Source organism: Scomber japonicus, chromosome 2 (genome assembly GCF_027409825.1).
Source record: "Scomber japonicus isolate fScoJap1 chromosome 2, fScoJap1.pri, whole genome shotgun sequence".
Taxonomy (NCBI): Eukaryota; Metazoa; Chordata; class Actinopteri; order Scombriformes; family Scombridae; genus Scomber; species Scomber japonicus.
This window is the reverse complement of record NC_070579.1, coordinates 25,832,548-25,852,196: the sequence shown is the minus strand read 5'-3', so window position 1 is coordinate 25,852,196 and position 19,649 is coordinate 25,832,548. Positions and strand designations below refer to the sequence as shown.

Here is a 19,649-nt window from a genome sequence, read left to right as displayed (position 1 = left end):
GAACTGTCTGACATGTCTCCCCGCTTCTCCTGCAGCACATTTCTCTCTTGATAAAAAATGATGGACTGCTTGGCCAACTGTCATATATATATATATACTTATATTATGTGTAACCCTAACATCTGCAAAGCAACGTCAGACAATGACAGTGCCTTCTCCTTTTTGACAGGCGAAACTAAACATAAAAGTTGTTTTGACAGTTTCTGAATATCACAAATAACCAGATATTTCAGATGTCTTATATGATAATAAAATGCAAATCACATCACATATACCTCTACTTTCTGCTTGTGTTTGAGTCTAAAAGAGCCAACCAACCACTGTCCCAGCCTCAACTCCGCCAGAGGTAATGTATTAGTAACAGGATTGATTGGTTGAGAGAGGCCTGGATTTGGCTGCTAAAAGGAGCAGCACCAGTTCCCCCGAGAATGTTGAATAAGGTGCTTCTCATCTAACTTCCATCACTTCTGTTTCCATGGTTTTACATTGAATTAACAGCTTTATTCAGTTATTGCATCCACGCAGATCCTTGTGGTGATTTAAAAGCCTTTTAGAACAAAGATCAAACTCTGTGTGTCACTGCTGTCCAACCACAATGAAACACAACCTGGATAAAAATCTTAATCTACAGTGTGATGAAATGCAGCTGCTGTGTGAGCAGCATTTTACTGACACTGATGATAATGAATACCCAACTATAGGACAGTCAACTATAAAGGAGGTCAAAAAACAGAGCGAACAAGCAGTAGCATGTACAGTGTCAAGACATAAAACACTGATACTACTCAGCCCCTGTGTTTACCCCACAGCTACTATTTCATCACATTCTGCTGACTACACTGATGATGCTGAGCAAAGACCTTATCTAGTACATGAATTGTGAAGCCATTCAGGGAGAAAAGAGGAGAAAAGTGAAGCTATATGTTGGACCAGATGGAAGTGGGATGCAATTACAAAAGAAGAATAACTCTACTGAGCCACCATGGCATTAAAAAACTGCTGATACATGTTGGGATTATGGAGCCAGTTGCATCACCTGCTATGTGGAAATTTGCAAATCACTAAATTACAACATTTTGCACACATAAGCTAGTTCTAATGTGGAGATTAGATGTTATTCATATTTAAACCTGCTAACTGCCGGGTGTAGCTGTTGCGTAAGATAGCTGAATGCACTATTTGACAAAGATAGTTAGCTCGCTAATGTCTGTCCAACACCAAAAATACAATAAACCTGAAATCACAAAATTTTATGCCAACAACAAAATGATTAATTAGCACCACTTAGCTCAACATAATCAAATATTTCCCTCTCACTGTAAACTGGATGAATACTCCTGACTCTAAAATTCATATATTTATTCAAGTAAACATAACAAACTCATACCTACAGTACCAGTGTAAAGTTTGGACACACATTCCCATTCACTTGAATGAGGAAGTGTTTCCAAACTTAAGTTTATTTTATCTTTTGGCTCCTAAAACTGTTATTTTTGGAATTAATGTTATAGCTTGTGATGTTTCAATGACTTCCTGTTTAGTTGATTTCTTCTTATTGAATAGCTCTACTGAAGTTTCCTAGCAACAAATTTACACATCACTAATTCTTCTCTTATCTAGTCAACACTTGTAATGTGTTTACTAGATACAAGTGTTAAGTTTCAATGGTGCAACCTGATTTAGTAAATCACTAGTTTGAAACTAGCTAGTACTAATAACACTTACATCACTTAGTGATGGAGTTACAAACAGCTGAGGCAACCCAGTCCAGGGAATTGCTAAGTGCTCTGAACATTTTGAGAAAGCACTGAAGTTTTGCTGCCTTCTGGGTTAGCTCATTTGACAGTCAAAATCTTTTTATTTGACATAAACAGAATCTCTCCAACAGCTTTTATCTGATTTGAGAGCAGAGACTTAGTTAGAGGATATGATTTCCACCCAAAGAACATGATAATATGCTTTGAAACTACAAAAGAAAAAAACTTTTAAAAAAAAGCCATTAAGATCTTTCTTGCAACAGCCTACAAGAACAAAGTGAAACTGAGAAGGATGTTGTGTCATCCTTGCTTAATGTTTGTGATTCATGTCCTGGTGTCACAGACAATATTGAGAAATTGATCAGAATGATGCCTCAAACTAGTATGGATGAATCAAGTCTCATGAAAAAAAAATCTGCATGGATGTAAGCTCCCGGCTTATGGTGCTATCTGGGGACGTCTCTTCAAAATGAGCAGCCGATTTTGTCAGTGATACCATGGAAGAGATCAGCTCCCTATCACACATATATACTGTCTGCTAGGGGTGAACCTTTTCTGACTGGCCCTCTCTATCAGTCTTAAAGGCCACAATGTGGTTTCATATCGACCATTCCTATGAAGACTACCACAAAAAATGACATTATGTCCACTTTAGTCCAGAGAATGCAGAATGTGATCAATGTTATTAATATATGATTAGATAGGATAAGAGGAGGTAGGATCACTGCTATTTTTTAAAATATTTTGTTATTTTGATTTACCTGTACCCACTGTTTCCTTCTCCAGTGTCTAGCCTGACCTCAATGGCTATCACCAGTCATGACTGATTGAACATTTGTATTAATAATCATGCTGATCATACTGCTACTGACTTCACTGACCTATTAGAAAACCAAGAATTTACTCAGCTTGTCACTGTAGCTTCACATCAGCTTGGACTCAGCATCTACTAGAACTGGTAACATCACGAGGGCCACGCAGTGAAAACACTACAGCATCTGACCCAGAAACAGAAATCTTACACAATGAAAAGGGTTGAACAACAGTCCCAGTGAGCCTGTATCTGTGGGTGACAGTGTTGGTGATTGATCTAATATATTCAACCCCCAATTAATTGACTCCCATTAGTTGGTAATGTGTTGTAATTTATTGTCAATGGACAGTGGCAGCCAAGTACTTAGGCCAGATGACAACCTACAGTGATTGATTTGATCAATACTAGAAGCTTCTCTGGCTGCTGTCATCACCTGACTGATGATGATAATGCTGTCCACAGCTGACCTGAATCTATTTATTGACAACATGGAATTAATACTATTTAGGAAATACTTGGCAATGTAGCTTAAGTGTCAATTTTAATTGACAGCAGAGATAAAACTGATGGGAACTTAAATCAGGCCTCTGATATGCTCAACTGATCACAAAGGATGAGAGTTGACAAAGACTGATGGACTGACTGTTATCAGCTGTTGAAAGATAAACACGCCACAAAGACCACAGCTGACCGCCAGCTGACTGCCAACATGCATGCAGAGTTAAACCGATCAATCAATTAGTGGATTAACAAATAACAATCTGTTTTGGTAATTGATCAATCACTGAAGTCATTTATTCTAGCAAACAGAAACAAAAACATGCCTCAGATCCAGCTTCACACTTTTCACTGCTTTTCTTTATCTCTTTCTTTTTTCACAGTTTTGACATACCAAAGAATTAATTGATTCATTGAGAAAATAATCAACTGATTAATCTGTGATACTAATATAATGTTTAGATGCAGCATTGCATGCATGTACAGTATATTCTGCTCCTGGCTGAAAGGAAGGAAATAACTAGTCGATGGTCAGTTGTCAAAAACTATCACAGAAAGACAACCAACCCAAACTAACCAACCATCTGATTACCGTCTGATTATGAACTTGGACTACAACAGATTAATATAACAATGATTACGGTGATTTTAAAAATGAAACCGTAAAATCCTTGCCACTTAGTTTGCAGCATCATCTGTAGCCTTTGGTCAGCTTTCTCTCTCACCAACTTCTTTCCACACCAATTAACAAAGAGCTGCAAAACCCACTGCAAAAATGACCACCAACGGTCGGCTACAGAGGTACCCGGGAGTCAACTGAAGGTTTGTTGTGTGACCCTAACAGATGCTTGGTGTGATGGATGATGATTATCATGCAAAGTAGTATTGATGACATGAACCGAAAAGTGGAGTCTGTCACACAGTTTGACAGCATCGTCTATTAAAGCAGAGATGCTGTGCTGTGCAACCTGAGTATGTGACAAACATCAAACATACACAACTCCTGTTTGTGAAAAAGCAGAGTCAGATGAATGCAGACTGGAGTTTCATATCATCTTCTACCTGTCAGAGGTTAGTAAGTAGATCTGGTGGAAACAGATGCTTTCTGGATAATTCTCCCAGAACACCAGACGTCAAGCCAATGACACAAGCGCCAATATTGATAGAGAGGTCAGACAGGCAGCACTGACCTCATTTAGACTAATGGTTTGGATGCAGAGCTCCCAAAAATGATTTAGTATGGTTCACTAGTTGATTTCTTCAGCATTTCTGGTTCTCGTCTATGTTGTATCTTCCTCTATGAAATCCTTTATCATGATATATGTCATTTTAGATTATAATATTGATTCTTTATGATATAATACATTTTCTGGACAAACATTTGAGAGATAGTTTTTAATAGATGAAATAAAAGAATGGAACCTCCTAGCAGTGGTCTTTTGAGCAGTGTCACCAGGTTGGTCCAAAACCATCATTTTTAGCCATAAAAGACTATGAATATATTGAAAAAACATAAGAAAGCATCTGCAATATGACAAACCCACAACCCACCGAGCTAATTTTACCAACATACGTAATCCATCCTAAAGCCACCCAGTTGGGCAGAAAATCACCCAAACTGGAAAAATTTCTTGGGTGTAAAACTTTCCTCAAAGCCTGTTATTTTAGGCGTGTGGTGTTAACCAATACGGAGCCACCAGGAAAATCCAAACATATTACATGCATGCCACCATCGGGCGTAGAGCAGTACACCCTTTGGCACATAGACAAAGACCGTAGGCAGCATTTTCTCATGAGTCATCTCATTTCTGTAATTATGTATGATTGATGTGAGAGTAAGGACTGGAATTTACACACACAACATTAACAAAAACAATCTTACATTAAATATGTATTTCACAATTGGAATTACAAAGAGCGGCCACACCTCAGCACCCTTATTAGACCACACACACCTCTGGTCTAAATTAAACTAAAGTACAAGTTGTGAGTTTCAGTCTTAATAAATCAGGTAGAGTGAGAAGTCCGTTACATGACTACAGAACAGGTTAGGCCATGGAGACATTTGTGTTTGGATCTTTGTACTATAAAGGTAAAAACTTGTTAGGTGAGTGTCTCAGGTTAAGCTCTGGGCGACTGATTGACAGCATTTTTCAAAGCAAATAATAGCTTTAGTTATCAAAAGTATGGTATTTCCTCCACTGATAATGACAGGCAGTGTAGAATTGCAGCATATTTTGTCTCGTTAAAAATACATTTGTGCAGTTTGGGAAAAGCTATCTGGGTCACACTGTGCCACTGATACCAGAGCTGTGTGGAGGAAAAAAAGTTTGTTACATTGGATATTTCTTCCTTCAGACGGGACAGCTTGGTGAAGAGGACAAATAACGAGATAACGTATCTTTAGAAATCTCCAATTATAGCACGTTTCCCTCCGGAGTAATTATACCTCTTGGCATTGCATGAACTCAATAGCAGGAATATTGCCTTATCATTCTCAGGTGTCTTTTATGTTAAAGAGGTTTGTTTGCCTTACTGGGGTTACTGAAACGTGACTCTACATACCACACCAATCCTACTGTTTTATTCATTTCAGTAGTAGGTTAAAGGTGATGCAACAGCCTGTTACAGAGCAGAGTTGATAAGAAACAAGAATCCAGTTTATACAGGATAGACCTCTTGACAGGTAGTGGTAATTCTACTTCGTGTTTTTCAGGTATTTTTTTATGTTCAAATGGTTTGTTTGTATTCTGTGGTTACTGAAATGTGACTGTACCAGACCTGTGCTATTGTTTTATTCATTTGAGGAATAGCTTCAAGCTAATGGGAAAAAAGCCTTTGACAAAGATAAAGCTGGAAGCATTAAATAAGCAGCAGAAACTTTTAGCTAATTAAATAGCTGTAGGGCAAAATCAATAATCAAAATCATGTGAATAAAACAGGAACGATGAAATGCTGTACGTGACATTGTTACTCCAAATAAGTTTTTCAGTTTGAATAAACTGACGTAGATTGAAACAGATTTCAGAAGAGAGTTGGTTCTTCTTGAGAAATGACTGACTAGCAAATAGTTAATGTCTGACTCATGATGGACTGTTCGAAAAACAACAGGATCCAAATTTTTATGTACAGTACCTGGAGGTAGTTTCAGTATTTCTAGAGTAGCCTATCTTTCAACAGTGTAGTTAAACATTTATTTAATCATAAGAGAGAACTGACAGGATCACTTCTCCACGCAATTCATTCAGGTTATTTCAGGTAAAGTGACTGAAGAAACAGCCACAACAATGGAGCAGAGCTGAAACCATCAGTCAGTTAATCAAGTTAATCATCACCAACTATTTTCTTTATTGTTTAAGAAAATAAACATTTTCTCTTTCCAGCTTCAGAGTGATTTATGAGATGTTAAACTGAATATGTTGAGGTTTTAGAAAAGAATTGGACTATTAATCAAGAAAATCAGCAGATTAATCATTAATGAAAAATAAGTTATGTAATAATTGTAGTAAAATCAGCATCACATTGCACTGCATTATAAACCAGTAAAGCATTCTCAAAGGCCCTGAGACCATTAAAAGGCCCAAAAGCTCCAGATTAATCATGTGACAGATAGTGTGTGGTCATTTCATTCATTGCAGATGTGTTTGTTAGTACACTATGCACCACTAAAGTACACTATAAACTGGCAGGCTTGAGGCAGCAACTGCATGTATCTAATCTTTTAGACCCACCTTGTATTTAGAGTAGAGGGCTCAAAGATCTGGTCTGAAGCTTAGATTAGATTCCAAGCACAATGTTAGCTCAATCCAGATAGATTGTGTGAACATTTATCATTTATTTAAGTAGGCTAGGGCTGCAACTAACAATTATTTTCATCTATTAATCTGCCGATTATTTCTTTGATTAATCAATTAGTTGTTTGGTAGAAAATGGTGAAACGTGTCAATCGAAGAAAAGAAAATAATTTAAATGAATAAATAATGAAGAGAAAGTGAAAGAAACAACTAATTTTTCCTTCAGGGTCCCCTCGTGGCTTAAGAATCTACATGTGAGCAGCATATTTTCACCTCTTCTTTATAGTGAAATTTTGGCAGCTGTATTTTTCTGTTACTTTCTGTTTGTTGATTATCATTATGCAGCATAAATTTGATTCTGATAAAGATTTTTTTTCCTGAATGAAGATAATCAATCAATCGATCGATCAATGGATCTGGACCTCTCTTCCTCAAGCAGATACAGAGTCTCTTTTCTCTTCAAAGTAAACTGTAACTGTGTTAAGGGGGTCCTGAGACTTTAAGTCCCCCCACCCCCCTCCCCTGTTAACTTTCAGACATCTCCTCCTCTCCTCTCTCACCGTCTCTTATGTGCTGCTGCCGGTCACTGCGCTCCCGGACTGCTCTCGCCCACCTCTCCGCCTCCTCCAGGTTGTCTCTCGGGTCCTGCAGCACTGCGAGCCGAAAGCTGTGCTCCACTCTCTGCCGTGACACCCCGGAGCTCACCCAGCGCCGTCTGAGCGGGTAAAAGTACACCACCAGGTACGCCGCCGGGTCCGCGTTGTCATCCTCCCGGTGAGCCCGGCAGCCGACGCAGTCCTTCAGGCTGAGTACCACCTTGTTTCGCCCCACAGGTGCGGAGGTGAGCCTCTGGACGATGAGCTCCTTCTCGGTTAGACTCACGGAACACCTGACTTTTCGGTTCCCGGTGACCGTGAACTCCCCGTGCAGCGTGGCAGGGCTTTCACGGTCCGGTTCTGCTCTCCTCGGGTCCATCCTAAGCGGACGGAGTTGACCGGGATACAGCAGCGGCCACACGTTCACATATCTGGCCGCCTGGACGATGCGAGCCAAGTGGGGACCACAACACTACTGGCAGCCTGCTGCGAGCCTGCGACCGGTGTCAAACGCAACAGAGTCAAACGCACCACATCCGCTCACATTTCAGAATAAAAGGCACACCGGGTTCTCTTTCATAGTAAAACAAAAGTTGGAAAAGCGTGATGTGCGAAATGTTATTTTACAGCTTTGTTTTCCTTCTTCCTCTTTGCACTATTTGTGCTCACAGATCACAGAAACAGTTTAACCTGTTTATAGACACTCCTTTATATTTCTGAATTAGTTTTTTCTGTGTGAATACATTGAATGACATTAAACTGGAGTATTTTTGTGAAACATAGCCTACTGTACTTGGCCAATGAAGATGATTATGATTCTATAGGCTATACGTTATTAAATATTAATATTAATAATAACAATAATAATAACTTTATTTATATAGCAACTTTTAAAAAACAGAGTTTTTAAATGTACATCACAGGCTGCAAAACCTGATTTTTACTGTTTGTACAATAACAATAGGAAAATAAATGACTTCTGATAGTGTAATGAAAACATATAATCCTCAATCTTATTTTGATTGTCATTAAGTGATTTTTTTTTAAAGGCTGATGACTCTTTTTAGCAAAACTACTAAAACATGTTAAACTTTTTTAGCTTCATACTCACTTTTAATTCGCTTTAGAACAGCAGTTATTTAGTGAATTTACAACAACAGGAATCAGGGGGGCTTATAGGAGGTCAGCAGTTAATAGGGGTCTAATTTTTCTCCTTTATCAGGTCATTCACAAATAGCACTGAAAACTGTCCGTTTTCATGTTTTTTTTTTATTATTGGGGGAGGGGGAGGGGGTGCGGTGATGTACTTGATAGCTCTGCTCTTTGCTCCTCCTGTGATGCCCAGCTCTGTGGACTGAGTGACCCACAAATCCTCTCTAGCCTACTCTCGACAGTTTATCACCAGATGTTCATATTTGGTCCTCTTCCTTTCGTGACCCTCCCCCAGGCGATCCTCCCATGGCACTGTCAGCTCCATAATGATGACTTTCTTGCTGTTGTAGACCAGAAGGATATCTGGCTTAAGGGTGGTGCTGACAATGTTCTGTGGGAATCTCAGCTGTTTCTCCAGGTCCACTGAGAGCTGCCAGTCCTGGGCTGTTGCCAGGATCCCTGCAGCCGCCTTCTTGTGACCTGCCCTGGGTTGCTCCCCTGCAACAAAGGCGATTGCGCTGGTGGTGTTGCGCACTTGGCTGCAGCTGATGATCCCCTTGCTGATGGCACCATAGTTTTATTTTTAAAGGCATAAACGACCAATTTCATGGAGTTGTTGTGGAAGTTTTTTCCTGCTTGACGCAGATCCACTTGGCTCGAGTATACATTGAACTTTAATTGAAAAGAACATTGAAGTGAAGTGTTATAGTTCCCTCTAGTGGTGAATTGAGTGAACAAATTAAATCCTTGAATCTTATGTACAACATTTATAGTATAATATACTACTAAGGGAACTCATTTAGAAGATGCTGTTAAACTATTAGACAACTTCAGCTACATGAAGTAATATCTGGTCATGAAGCTGCAAGCAGAGAGGACGGCTTCTCTCCTACATGTAAAACTGCTGAGTGGTCATGAAGCAACACTGTCTGTGGCTGCTGTGATGATTCACTTCGCTATAAACGTGTATGTCACATTAAAAAGCAATGTTTTATGATATTTTGCCGGCAGGCCCCATATCAGGAACCTGAAACTGAAGCAGCTAAATGCAATTCAGCCATCATTAATTTTATTATTTACATGTATTTCCTTCTGTGACATGTACAACTGTCCCTGGTGAAAATTTCTATTAAAAAAGTTTGTTTACTGATCTTTGTTTTGTACAATAGTTTAATCTAAGTGTTCATTAACTATTATAGGGGAGAATGGGGTTGGTAGTCACACTTTTTACTTTCCTTTGAATTCCTCATAAACTGTAAACTGAATAAATTCCCTTTTAATTTGTAATGAAAGCCTAAAGTGTCAGGTAGGGATAGAGTGGTCTTACTCACCTTCAGCTGATTCTGTTCAAAAGATATGGGCCGTTAAATATATCTTGTGACAACCAACCCCACAATGGGGATGGTTGTCACACACTATGGGGTTGGTTGCCCCTGTGTTATTTTAATGGAGAAAAATAAAAAATGTATAGAGTCTTAAAAAAATATTTAAAATGTTTAGTTTCATTGAAATACAACAACCTAACACATCTCCTGCGCCAAGAGAACATAAACAGGAAAAAACATTCCGTTAAGTGCCTTTTTTGTCTTTATATGACAATATTGTTAATTTTCATCTCTCTGACTGCTCTGAGCATCACATCTGGTGGAGTCTGGCCTTGTTTGTCTTCCTGACAAAGTTCCTGCTCATTTTGCTTTCTTAAAAGAAAGAAAGAACTAGATATATAACACCACATATGTATATGCCAACATTTTTGCTACCAGCAAAGCTAACAACCACATGTTTTGGCATAGTTCAGAAAAAAACCTATCTAACTATGGCTATCTCTTCATACTTTTTAATGGTAATGATTGTTTTATTATAAACTCATTGTGTAAAAGCCCAGAAGAGAAACACTGAAGAGTTGGATATTTACATTTTCACATGAAAAACACAACAACAATGTCAAGCAGTTCACTCCAGAAATTACCTCTGAAGTAACTCACCTAAATTCTGAAACGTTCAGTACCAAAACTTTTTAACAGCGCCCTCTAAGGCCCGAGATCTGATGAATATGACAACCAACCCCGTTCTCCCCTAATGTTATATTGACTACCACAAATGTAATATTTCTTGACAGAACAGTACATAACTATTACCATGACCAGTTTAACATGCACAGTCATGGCCAAAAATATTGACACTCTGCACTTCTGTCAAATAATGCACCACGTCTACCAGAAAATCATTGCAATTACAAATGCTTTGGTATTCACGTGTATTTATTTTGTTTGCATTGGAACAACACAAAAATCTGAGAAAATAAGTCAAACCTGATAAAATTTCACAGAGAACTCAAAAATGTACTGGATAAAATTATTGGCACCCACAGCTTATAATTTGGTAGCATACCCTGTGGAAAAAATAACTGAAATCAATTGCTTCCTGTAACCATAAACGAGTTTCTTACACCTTTCTACTGGAATTTTGGACCACTCTTCTTTTGCAAACTGCTCCAGATCTGTCGGATTTGAAGGATGCCGTCTCCCAGCTGCTGTTTTGAGATTTCTACACAGGTGTTCTCTGGAATTCAGATCTGTTGGCCATTTCAGAACTCTCTAGTACTTTGTGACCAATGACCAATGACCTCTGACCTCTGGTAGAGAGAGCTTTGTGACACTGGGCACTACATTACAATACATCTTTAGTTGTCATGAAATTTCATGATGCCATTGACACAGTCAAGGCATCCGGTGCCAGAAGTGTTCTTTTCTTTTTGTCAGTAATGGTCTCCTACCATGATGTCAACTGCAGGGGTGCCAATATTTTTGGCCATGACTGGATTCTTATATAAATACTTTGAAAAGTACAAGCGAAAAGTAAAAATATATATAACAATACATATAGAGAGGCAATGATGAACAAAATACACTTTGAAAATTAAGTAAGCCACAAATATAACAGTTGAATTGTCTTCTGGTCTGAGTAAGCAGTTTCTCTTCTATAATGGATTTTGCCATGCATGATTTATGAGTATTGGTTCAAAATTTGAAGCAATAAATTATATCAGATGATCAGAAGTACAACGTGTATCTCTCAGGGTTTAATTAGTTTCCCCACATGCCTACAAATGGACACATGGGCTGCTAACTACAACTGAACAGTATTTTAATAAAAACTAATTTGATTATCATGGTGTCCTTAAATACATAATTGGAAATCTGTCCACACAAATTTCGGCAGAAGGATGCCTGCAAGCAGAAATACTTAGTTGAGGGATTATTTAGTAAGTTTCATAAGTTTATTATAGTTCAAATAATTTTAGATTAGTTTAGCTTCAATCCCTCACATGGAGATGGTGATAACTGTGTGGCATAAAACTAGAGCAAATGAACTGAAAATGAATTGATAAGAGTGACTATAAGTGTCACACAGAGACGAGCAAATGTATATTTTGGGATTTATTAAAATACATTTGCTTTGCAGAGTTGAAATTGATGCTCATATGTATATGTAAGTGGCTGCTGCAGTTTGCCCACTCAAAAAGTACCCTCAGACAGACAGCCAACAGTACTATGCAGTTATAGAAGTGTGTAACCAAGTACATGTACATTGTACTTGCTTTTATGTCCATTTTAACTTTTCTCTATACATCTACTGCACTATATTTCAGAAGGAAAGACTATAAGTTTTGCTCCACCATATTTCGACACTTTTTAAATGAAGATTTTACACACAAAAAACAGCGGAAACAATAACATGTGTAGTTAAATTAACCAGCAACATACTGTACAAATAAGTTAAAAATTCCTGGACAGCTAAAAAAAAACTGCTTATGCGTTAACAATAATAGCAGTTCAGCTCATATGATAAATGATTCAAGTGCTAAAAAATATTTAAATATTGATAACAAACTTATTGTTTTTATACTTTTTAAAAGAAATGTCTGTACTTACACTAGTATGTGTAGTATGTACTGTATAATGCTTTATCATCTGATGTTTTATGACTCATATTGTTGTAATTAATTCTCTGTTGATTGCTGGTTGTCTGATTATGAATGTTTCTTGTTATTATGAGGTCTCTCTTGAAAAATCACTGCCTGGTTGTAGTGCTGTAGATAAGACAGATGTGTTGTGGTGATTAAATTATATTTTTGTATTATGGTGATTGGTATATTGTCATGCTTTATGTGTTTTTTGTTTTCTTTAATTCAGTTAATACACACTGAGCAGCATCACCATGACAAATAATCTAAAACATGTTTTTCACTGCAGTTATATTAATGATACAAAACATAACTCTAATAATGTTTTGTATCATTAATATACCTGGGAACATGTTTAACTAGGAATTCAATGAATGTTTAATCATTTTCTTGTAATTTCAATGGTCAACACCAATAAACAGTCAACACTCAGCATGGGCAGTCTGTTCTTAAGTGCTTTGTGCATTCATCTTCACACTGTCTTTGCTTCCATGTATGTGCAGTAAGTGTTATGTGTAACACTACTGCTGTTTAATTGATCATTTTTATAGTTATGAGTGGAGCAGGTACTTCAGTTCACCAACAGATGGCGATGTTAGATTTAGAAAGGGGCAGCTAATGCCCACCATGCCACAATGCACTGGTTTGAAATCTGAATGTTTTTCTGAAAATACTCAGACCAAACATTACGCAATATGAAACAGAAACTGCACACTAAGCCAATCTCCACTAATGACATACTCAAGAAAAATATATCTGCCATATTAATACATGTTGTAAGCACTTAATATTAATTTTGAGGCACTAGCCCTTTACTTTCTATTTTTTGAGATGTTATATATGTTATACTACTAATGTTGTACTTTTTACTCCAGTGTGTGAAACTAGACTTTGTATTATTGGCTATAATACTTGGTTTAAGTGCATACAGCATGACAAAATATGATCTATTTTGGGGTTTAATTTATTATAAGTGCCCTGTATTGAGCACCTACAACTTTAAGATATATTAGTTTTGATTCTGATAATCCTTCTTTAACTTAATTAAAGGATATGATTACTTTTACACTGCTTGCATGATGTACATTGAAAGCATGCCTTTATATTTTCATTATCAGTGCCACTATAAGACCATAACTGGCACTACTATTTATCTTCTGTCTTTATGCTCTGACAAGTATATTGCTTTGAGAAGATAATAAAGTCGTTGTCTGACTTCTCTAAGGGTCAAATCAAAGTCATTCTTGCATTCTTGTTATGCTCCAGGCACTTTCACATGATCTACAAAAAAGAAAAGGGAGAGTGGGAGGAGTAGGAGGAGGAGGTAAGCATATATGCAGATGGGAATTAGTGGTCCCAGTAAACACCTGGAGCCAGAGGGGGAACAAGATGAGATCTTATTCACATGCTAGTCTTGTGCCACAGAACACATCACTGCTTTTATCCACTTCACACCAAAGGATAGGTAGGCATCACCTTAATTCCTTCTTGGGTTGTGAATTCAGCTTTTCCTCAAAGCCATTCAGGCTCTACTTTGAACATAAGCATATTATGTAATTTGCTGCAATGGGAGAAAAAGCCTCTGAAAAATGTGCATGTTTTTTCAGTGTGAGATCATTACACACACTATAGCCTTCACAACAAAAGAGGCTTTTCATTTCAAACTGCAGGGTAGACGCTGATTTCCTAAAAGCTATTGATTGAAAATGGCACAGCTGAGGAGCGGGAGAGCTATGAATGGAGACAGTAGATTTTCACTTCCACCGACCTCCAGCTGTGAGCTCTATTGCTGCCTGGCCTTGAAGGGGGGAAGAAGGCCGTCCTTGCATATGGTGTTTTTCACAGGATTCAAGAGACAGGGCTGCCACCCCATATGTACTTGGGCTTATAATTTTGAGAGATTTCATTTCAAAAGAACCATGAAAACAATATTTTTACAGCATACTTTCTGCACACATGCCCCAGTATGCACTAATTGCCATCACTGGCATTCCTAACCATCTGGTTTCATCTTCCAAACATGAGACCATTGACACACACTTAATAACTGATAAGCAGCCATTATCTGTTGTTAGTTCACCACAGATGTCAACTCAGTGCATATCAATAGTCAATACCTCATTATTGCTTATATAACATATAACTCACTGAGCCTTCCTCTGGCCTGTCATCACCCCACACCCTTAACACACACACACACACACACACAGGGATAGAGAGAGAGAGATAACTGAGTGGGAGGAAGGAATGTCATATACCTCGGCATTTAGTTAGCATTGGCATCCAACATGACAGATTCCCCGCCTGGGTCGCTTAACGCTGATGGCTTGCAGAAAGGGTTCGCCTGTCTGCCTGGCTCTCCTTCAGTTGCCCCTTAATTCTGCTCTGTTTCTTCAGATGCCCACCCCCTTTGTCAAGGCATTGCCATAATTATATAAGAGTTATGCAAACCTGTCTCTTGCTGGCAAACAATGAAACATTTCTTGCTCTGAAATGATAGGTTTAATGGTGATAACCATGAGGGATGTACAGCCACAAATTGTGAAATGTATCATTTAAAACCAATAAAGATGTCGCTGCCAGGATGCTTCATGGAGAATCATATTATTTTGTATAATTCCATGCAAAAATATTCTCTATTTGCTGAAGATTATCTACTGAGAAAATTGAAAATGTAATTTTAAACAGAGTCCACAAAAGCTCTTTGAGGCTGTATTTAGGTATTAAGGTGCTTTGAGCTAAATTCTAATGTTGTTATGCTAACATGCCCAAAATAAGAATGCTAATATGCTGATATTTTGCACTTGCAGGTGTAATGTTTACCAGGTTCACCATCTTAGTTGAACCTGGCTGTCATTACAGTAGTTTTGCAGGAATTGATTTTGACCTGAAGTCAATAACTGAAGAAAAGTTGGAGAGTATTAAAGTTATAACAAGTCGTCGTGATATATAGTAATCCATCCAACAGTTGTCCAGAAATTTTACTCTTAGACCATAAATGTCAACCTTGTGGTGATGTTAGATTTGAAGTTAAAAACCCAAAGAAACTCAATTTATGACCGTAGAAGACTTGACAATAGAATAATTTTGGCTTCAACATGTAATAACTAAGCTTGCAAATAATTTACTGTTGTTAGACGAGTTTGACAGATAAAAAAAAGCACTTTAGAGGACCCACTATGCCAGTTTTCAATCCAACTCAGTCTAATTTCCCAGCTGCCACCCAGCAGCCATGAGACATCCAGAGGGCTGAGTCACTCGCTGAACTGAAGCTATGTCAAGAGGTACAGACAAGGGGAAAGCCCCGGCCTCTACCTCTGCAAAAGGGGAATCACTCCTCATTATACAGTAAGTGGACATGGCTTATTGGGTCACCCCCATTCTCATGGCCTGGTTATTGAAGCATGATCGTAGGGGATTCAAACAGAGGCAGCTGGATTAGCATGATGGTATGAGCACTGATATGTGTCACAGAGGCTGATATGCATTCTTGCAAAATGACTGAACTAACTTGCCTGACTCGATTAGAGGGAGTCCATGTAACCCTTGAAATGCAGTGTTGTTTTAGAAACACATTGAATATTGCGGCCAGTGGGTATGAGATATGTGTCCAGGGAGCACGTTCACTGCGATGTGGTCTTGTGTGCTGCAGATGGTGTAATGTGTTGGCAGGCAAAAGTCACTTCTCTGCAAATGCCCTTCAAGATTAATTAATCATTTCTGACCTGAAAACCATATTCACAGCATGTTCCACTACATAAAGATCATTTCTGACCAAAACATTGTTTTTTCATGGGAGGTTGTGGAGATCCTGACAACAGGTCTGTTAGGCCAGTGGATTTCCTAAAAGCCCCAAAAGCACGTAAAGCATGTCTGTTTAAATATACACTGTGCTGAGAGATTGCCTAGCATCGGGCATGCTGATAAGTAACATACATGAAGATTTTCTATAGTGTCATTGCGGAGGTGTACACACAAGCTTTTAATGTTGGATCCTCAAACCGAATTGACTGAGCTGAATGATTATTGTTACTGGCTGTGTTAGTGTGTTAGCATAGCTGTGATTCTTCTTTAAACACTTACAAGACTGTGACTAAACTTTTAAGCTGTGACATTACAGCGTTAGTGAGGAAATTGCTTGTTGATGTGCATTTGAATGCATGAACAAACTTACAAACTGCACTAAACAAAATTATTTGAATTCATAACCCTTAGTCGTCTGACCCACATGTGGTACACTACAAGGCCAAGAGTATATGGACACACAGCTCTGCTCCGGCCTTTAGTTTAAACTGATGGAAATCATAATGCTTCAGCATGCAGTAATGTTTTAGACATCCAACTTAATGGAAGCACAAAAGCTGTTTTCCTTATTCAGTGAGATGAAGAGATATATAACCTATCTATCAAAGAAAAATGTTATTACAATGATCAGGTTAAAGATGTACAGATATTTAAATATTTACAGTTATTATGTTTCTGTTGCTGGTCAAAATCTTTAATAGTGTGTTAGCTATTTATTGCAGTGGCTACATGCTATCAGGCAGCATGCCTTTGTGGTTCTCCATCATCTCATTACCTCCATCACAGTGTCAACCACAGGGTCACTTCTCATGATGCTTGTATGTGACCTGTTAGAAGAAGCTCTTCTGTATATCGCTGCTTGTTACCTGAAGTGGCATCCTGCCGGTCTGAGAGAGGAGAACAAACATATCATGCTGGTTGAGAGAACATGTTAATATTCTCACAACCTCTCCAAACCGTTGAATCCTCCCGACAAAACCTCAACCTATAAAACAGTCCTCTATAGAGACAGTGTGTGCGTGTGTGTTTATGTGGGCGTTTTCAACTGTGGATGTCTGTGGGGGCTGGTTGAGAGTTTGGAGAACTATTATTGTTGCTGGTGCATACTAATTGCCTCTGAGTGGCATCTTATCAGACTTTTGCTTGCACTGCAGGAGGCCGCTACTCGCTGTATCCACCTGCTGCTGATTATGAGGATGACTGTTTGTATGACTGCAAAAGCACATTTATTCAAATGCATTTGGGACAGCAGAAGAATAGAGAGGTGATATTTGGACAAAAAGACTAAATAAATCTCTGAATGCTACTTTCTCGTTGCCAGTTTTTCTTCAAAATTCTACATGGACATGACAATTGTGTTTTCATTTACCGAAAAAGTGATATTTAACTCAATTTAACTGAATAAAATGCAACATTCATTAAAAAGAACTGCAACCGAACAGTTTTGAACACACACAATCCAAGCAAAATAACTTTGAATGCTGCTACACTCATAAATTCATATGCTTTCAAACTAACAATTAAATAAAAAGCAAACATGCACAAATCACAGGTACCTACAAAAGAGAGAAGTAATAGAATAATTAATATTTAGAAGAGACAAATGTAGACATTTTGATAACAACAGAGCACAACAGAACAAATCATATCAAGCCATTAGACAATAGAAGCAAATTAGATGTTCCAAAAATGTATCAATGTGTATGTATATTTCTGCCAAACAGATAAAAACATGTCCTAATGTGATTATTGTCCTACCGTCTGTATCGGCCTATTGGCAACTTTCCAAATGATTGAGGATAATTGAAAACATACTACGAAAATTAATGTGGCCTTGCCACATCATTTGACTTTCTACCACCTCCATATGTTTTACTTTCATAGCGTAAAAGCTTTTACATGATTTTTCACAAATCCTCTGTAAATAATAATGTAGTGTTCATGTAAATGACATAACATCAAATAATAATCACCAGAGGAGAAACAAACCAAGGTCACTTAGTCTCCTGCTGTGCCAGGATGAAAAGCCCAGGTGCCGAAATAAAATTAAATGTCAGTAAAACCCTGTTTGACAATGAAAAATAATTGTTTCTCATAAACACAAAGGCTTTGCAGCCTAACAAAACGTTGATGATATCATTTGTCTAAAAGATCTTCATAAACAACAACAACAGCAGCACTTATTTTTAACCATAACTAACCACTATTTATTATGTGTCAGTTACATGCATTAATGTATATGAGCCATTCTTTTGCCAAATGAACATTTGCTGTTGTAAAGCGCCATTAAAAATAACATCTGCCCTAAAATGTTTTTCTTTTCTTATGTAAACTGATAAAACATGTAGGTGTAACTTTCCACTGTTCTTGTAAAGATGTTGTTCCCTCACCAATGAATGGCATTAAAAAAAGGCAGATGGTTGCCTGCTGCTGACCTCTGCTTTATGATATCATAACATGAACATATACATTAAAATGTGCCTGTAGGCTACTATGATCATGACAGATAACTTTAAAACAGATCACAATATTGACTTGATGGCTTAATGCATCCTGTTGACATCATCCTGCCAACAGTCAACCATCACTATATTCAGAATCTCAGGAGACAATCAATTCACTGCTCCTTTGACATTTTTTCCTCATCCTCATTCAAGGTTTGTATATTTGATTTTGAATCTCAAAGTCTTGTGGGGAGATGTCTGTGAGATTGGGGTGGAAAGGGTCTCAGTATTGGAGTTTCCATCAGTCCCGATCTCTCTCTCTCTCTCTCTCTCTCTCTCTCTCTCTCTCTCTCTCTCTCTGTGATGCCATTAGGAATCATGGCTTTCTCCCCGTCATTAGATTAACTCCCATGGTCTGCCAGTGTGTGCAGGAAGACCATACTCATTACCCAAGCTGCTCCACTTCACCAAGTGCACAAAAGCCCCGCTTTCACCTTGTAATTTGAGTCAGACAGGCTCATCAGGGCAGGAGGCAACAGCGAGATATGGAAGTGCGGCTGCCACTATCAGCAGATATTCATGTCCTATATACCGCCTTGATTACACAGGCGAATTTAGAGTGCATGCTTGGCAGAGGCGATGTTCCTGGGGACATATTAGGAACATTAGCTCCCCCGGCTTCTGCCAGTATGTTACTACGGCTGCAGGGACTTGTATACAGTTGTCACGATGACAAACAGAGGCATTTACGATAATAGAGTTCTTTGTAGAGGGGATGCATATCAATTGGCCATATTCCTGTCACAGTGGTGGTTTTGGTCTC

The 19,649-nt window shown here is 38.2% G+C and overlaps 1 protein-coding gene across 1 annotated transcript in view; it reads right to left on the bottom strand.

Moving 5' to 3' along the window:
- LOC128364649 (sphingosine kinase 1-like) overlaps positions 1 to 7,838 on the bottom strand; it is a 35,321-nt gene extending 27,483 nt beyond the window's left edge. The window contains exon 1 of the mRNA XM_053325221.1: positions 7,424 to 7,838. Coding sequence (XP_053181196.1) covers positions 7,424 to 7,838 — 415 coding nt within the window. The remainder of the gene's footprint in view (positions 1 to 7,423) is intronic.
- Between the last annotated feature and the right edge of the window lie 11,811 nt (positions 7,839 to 19,649).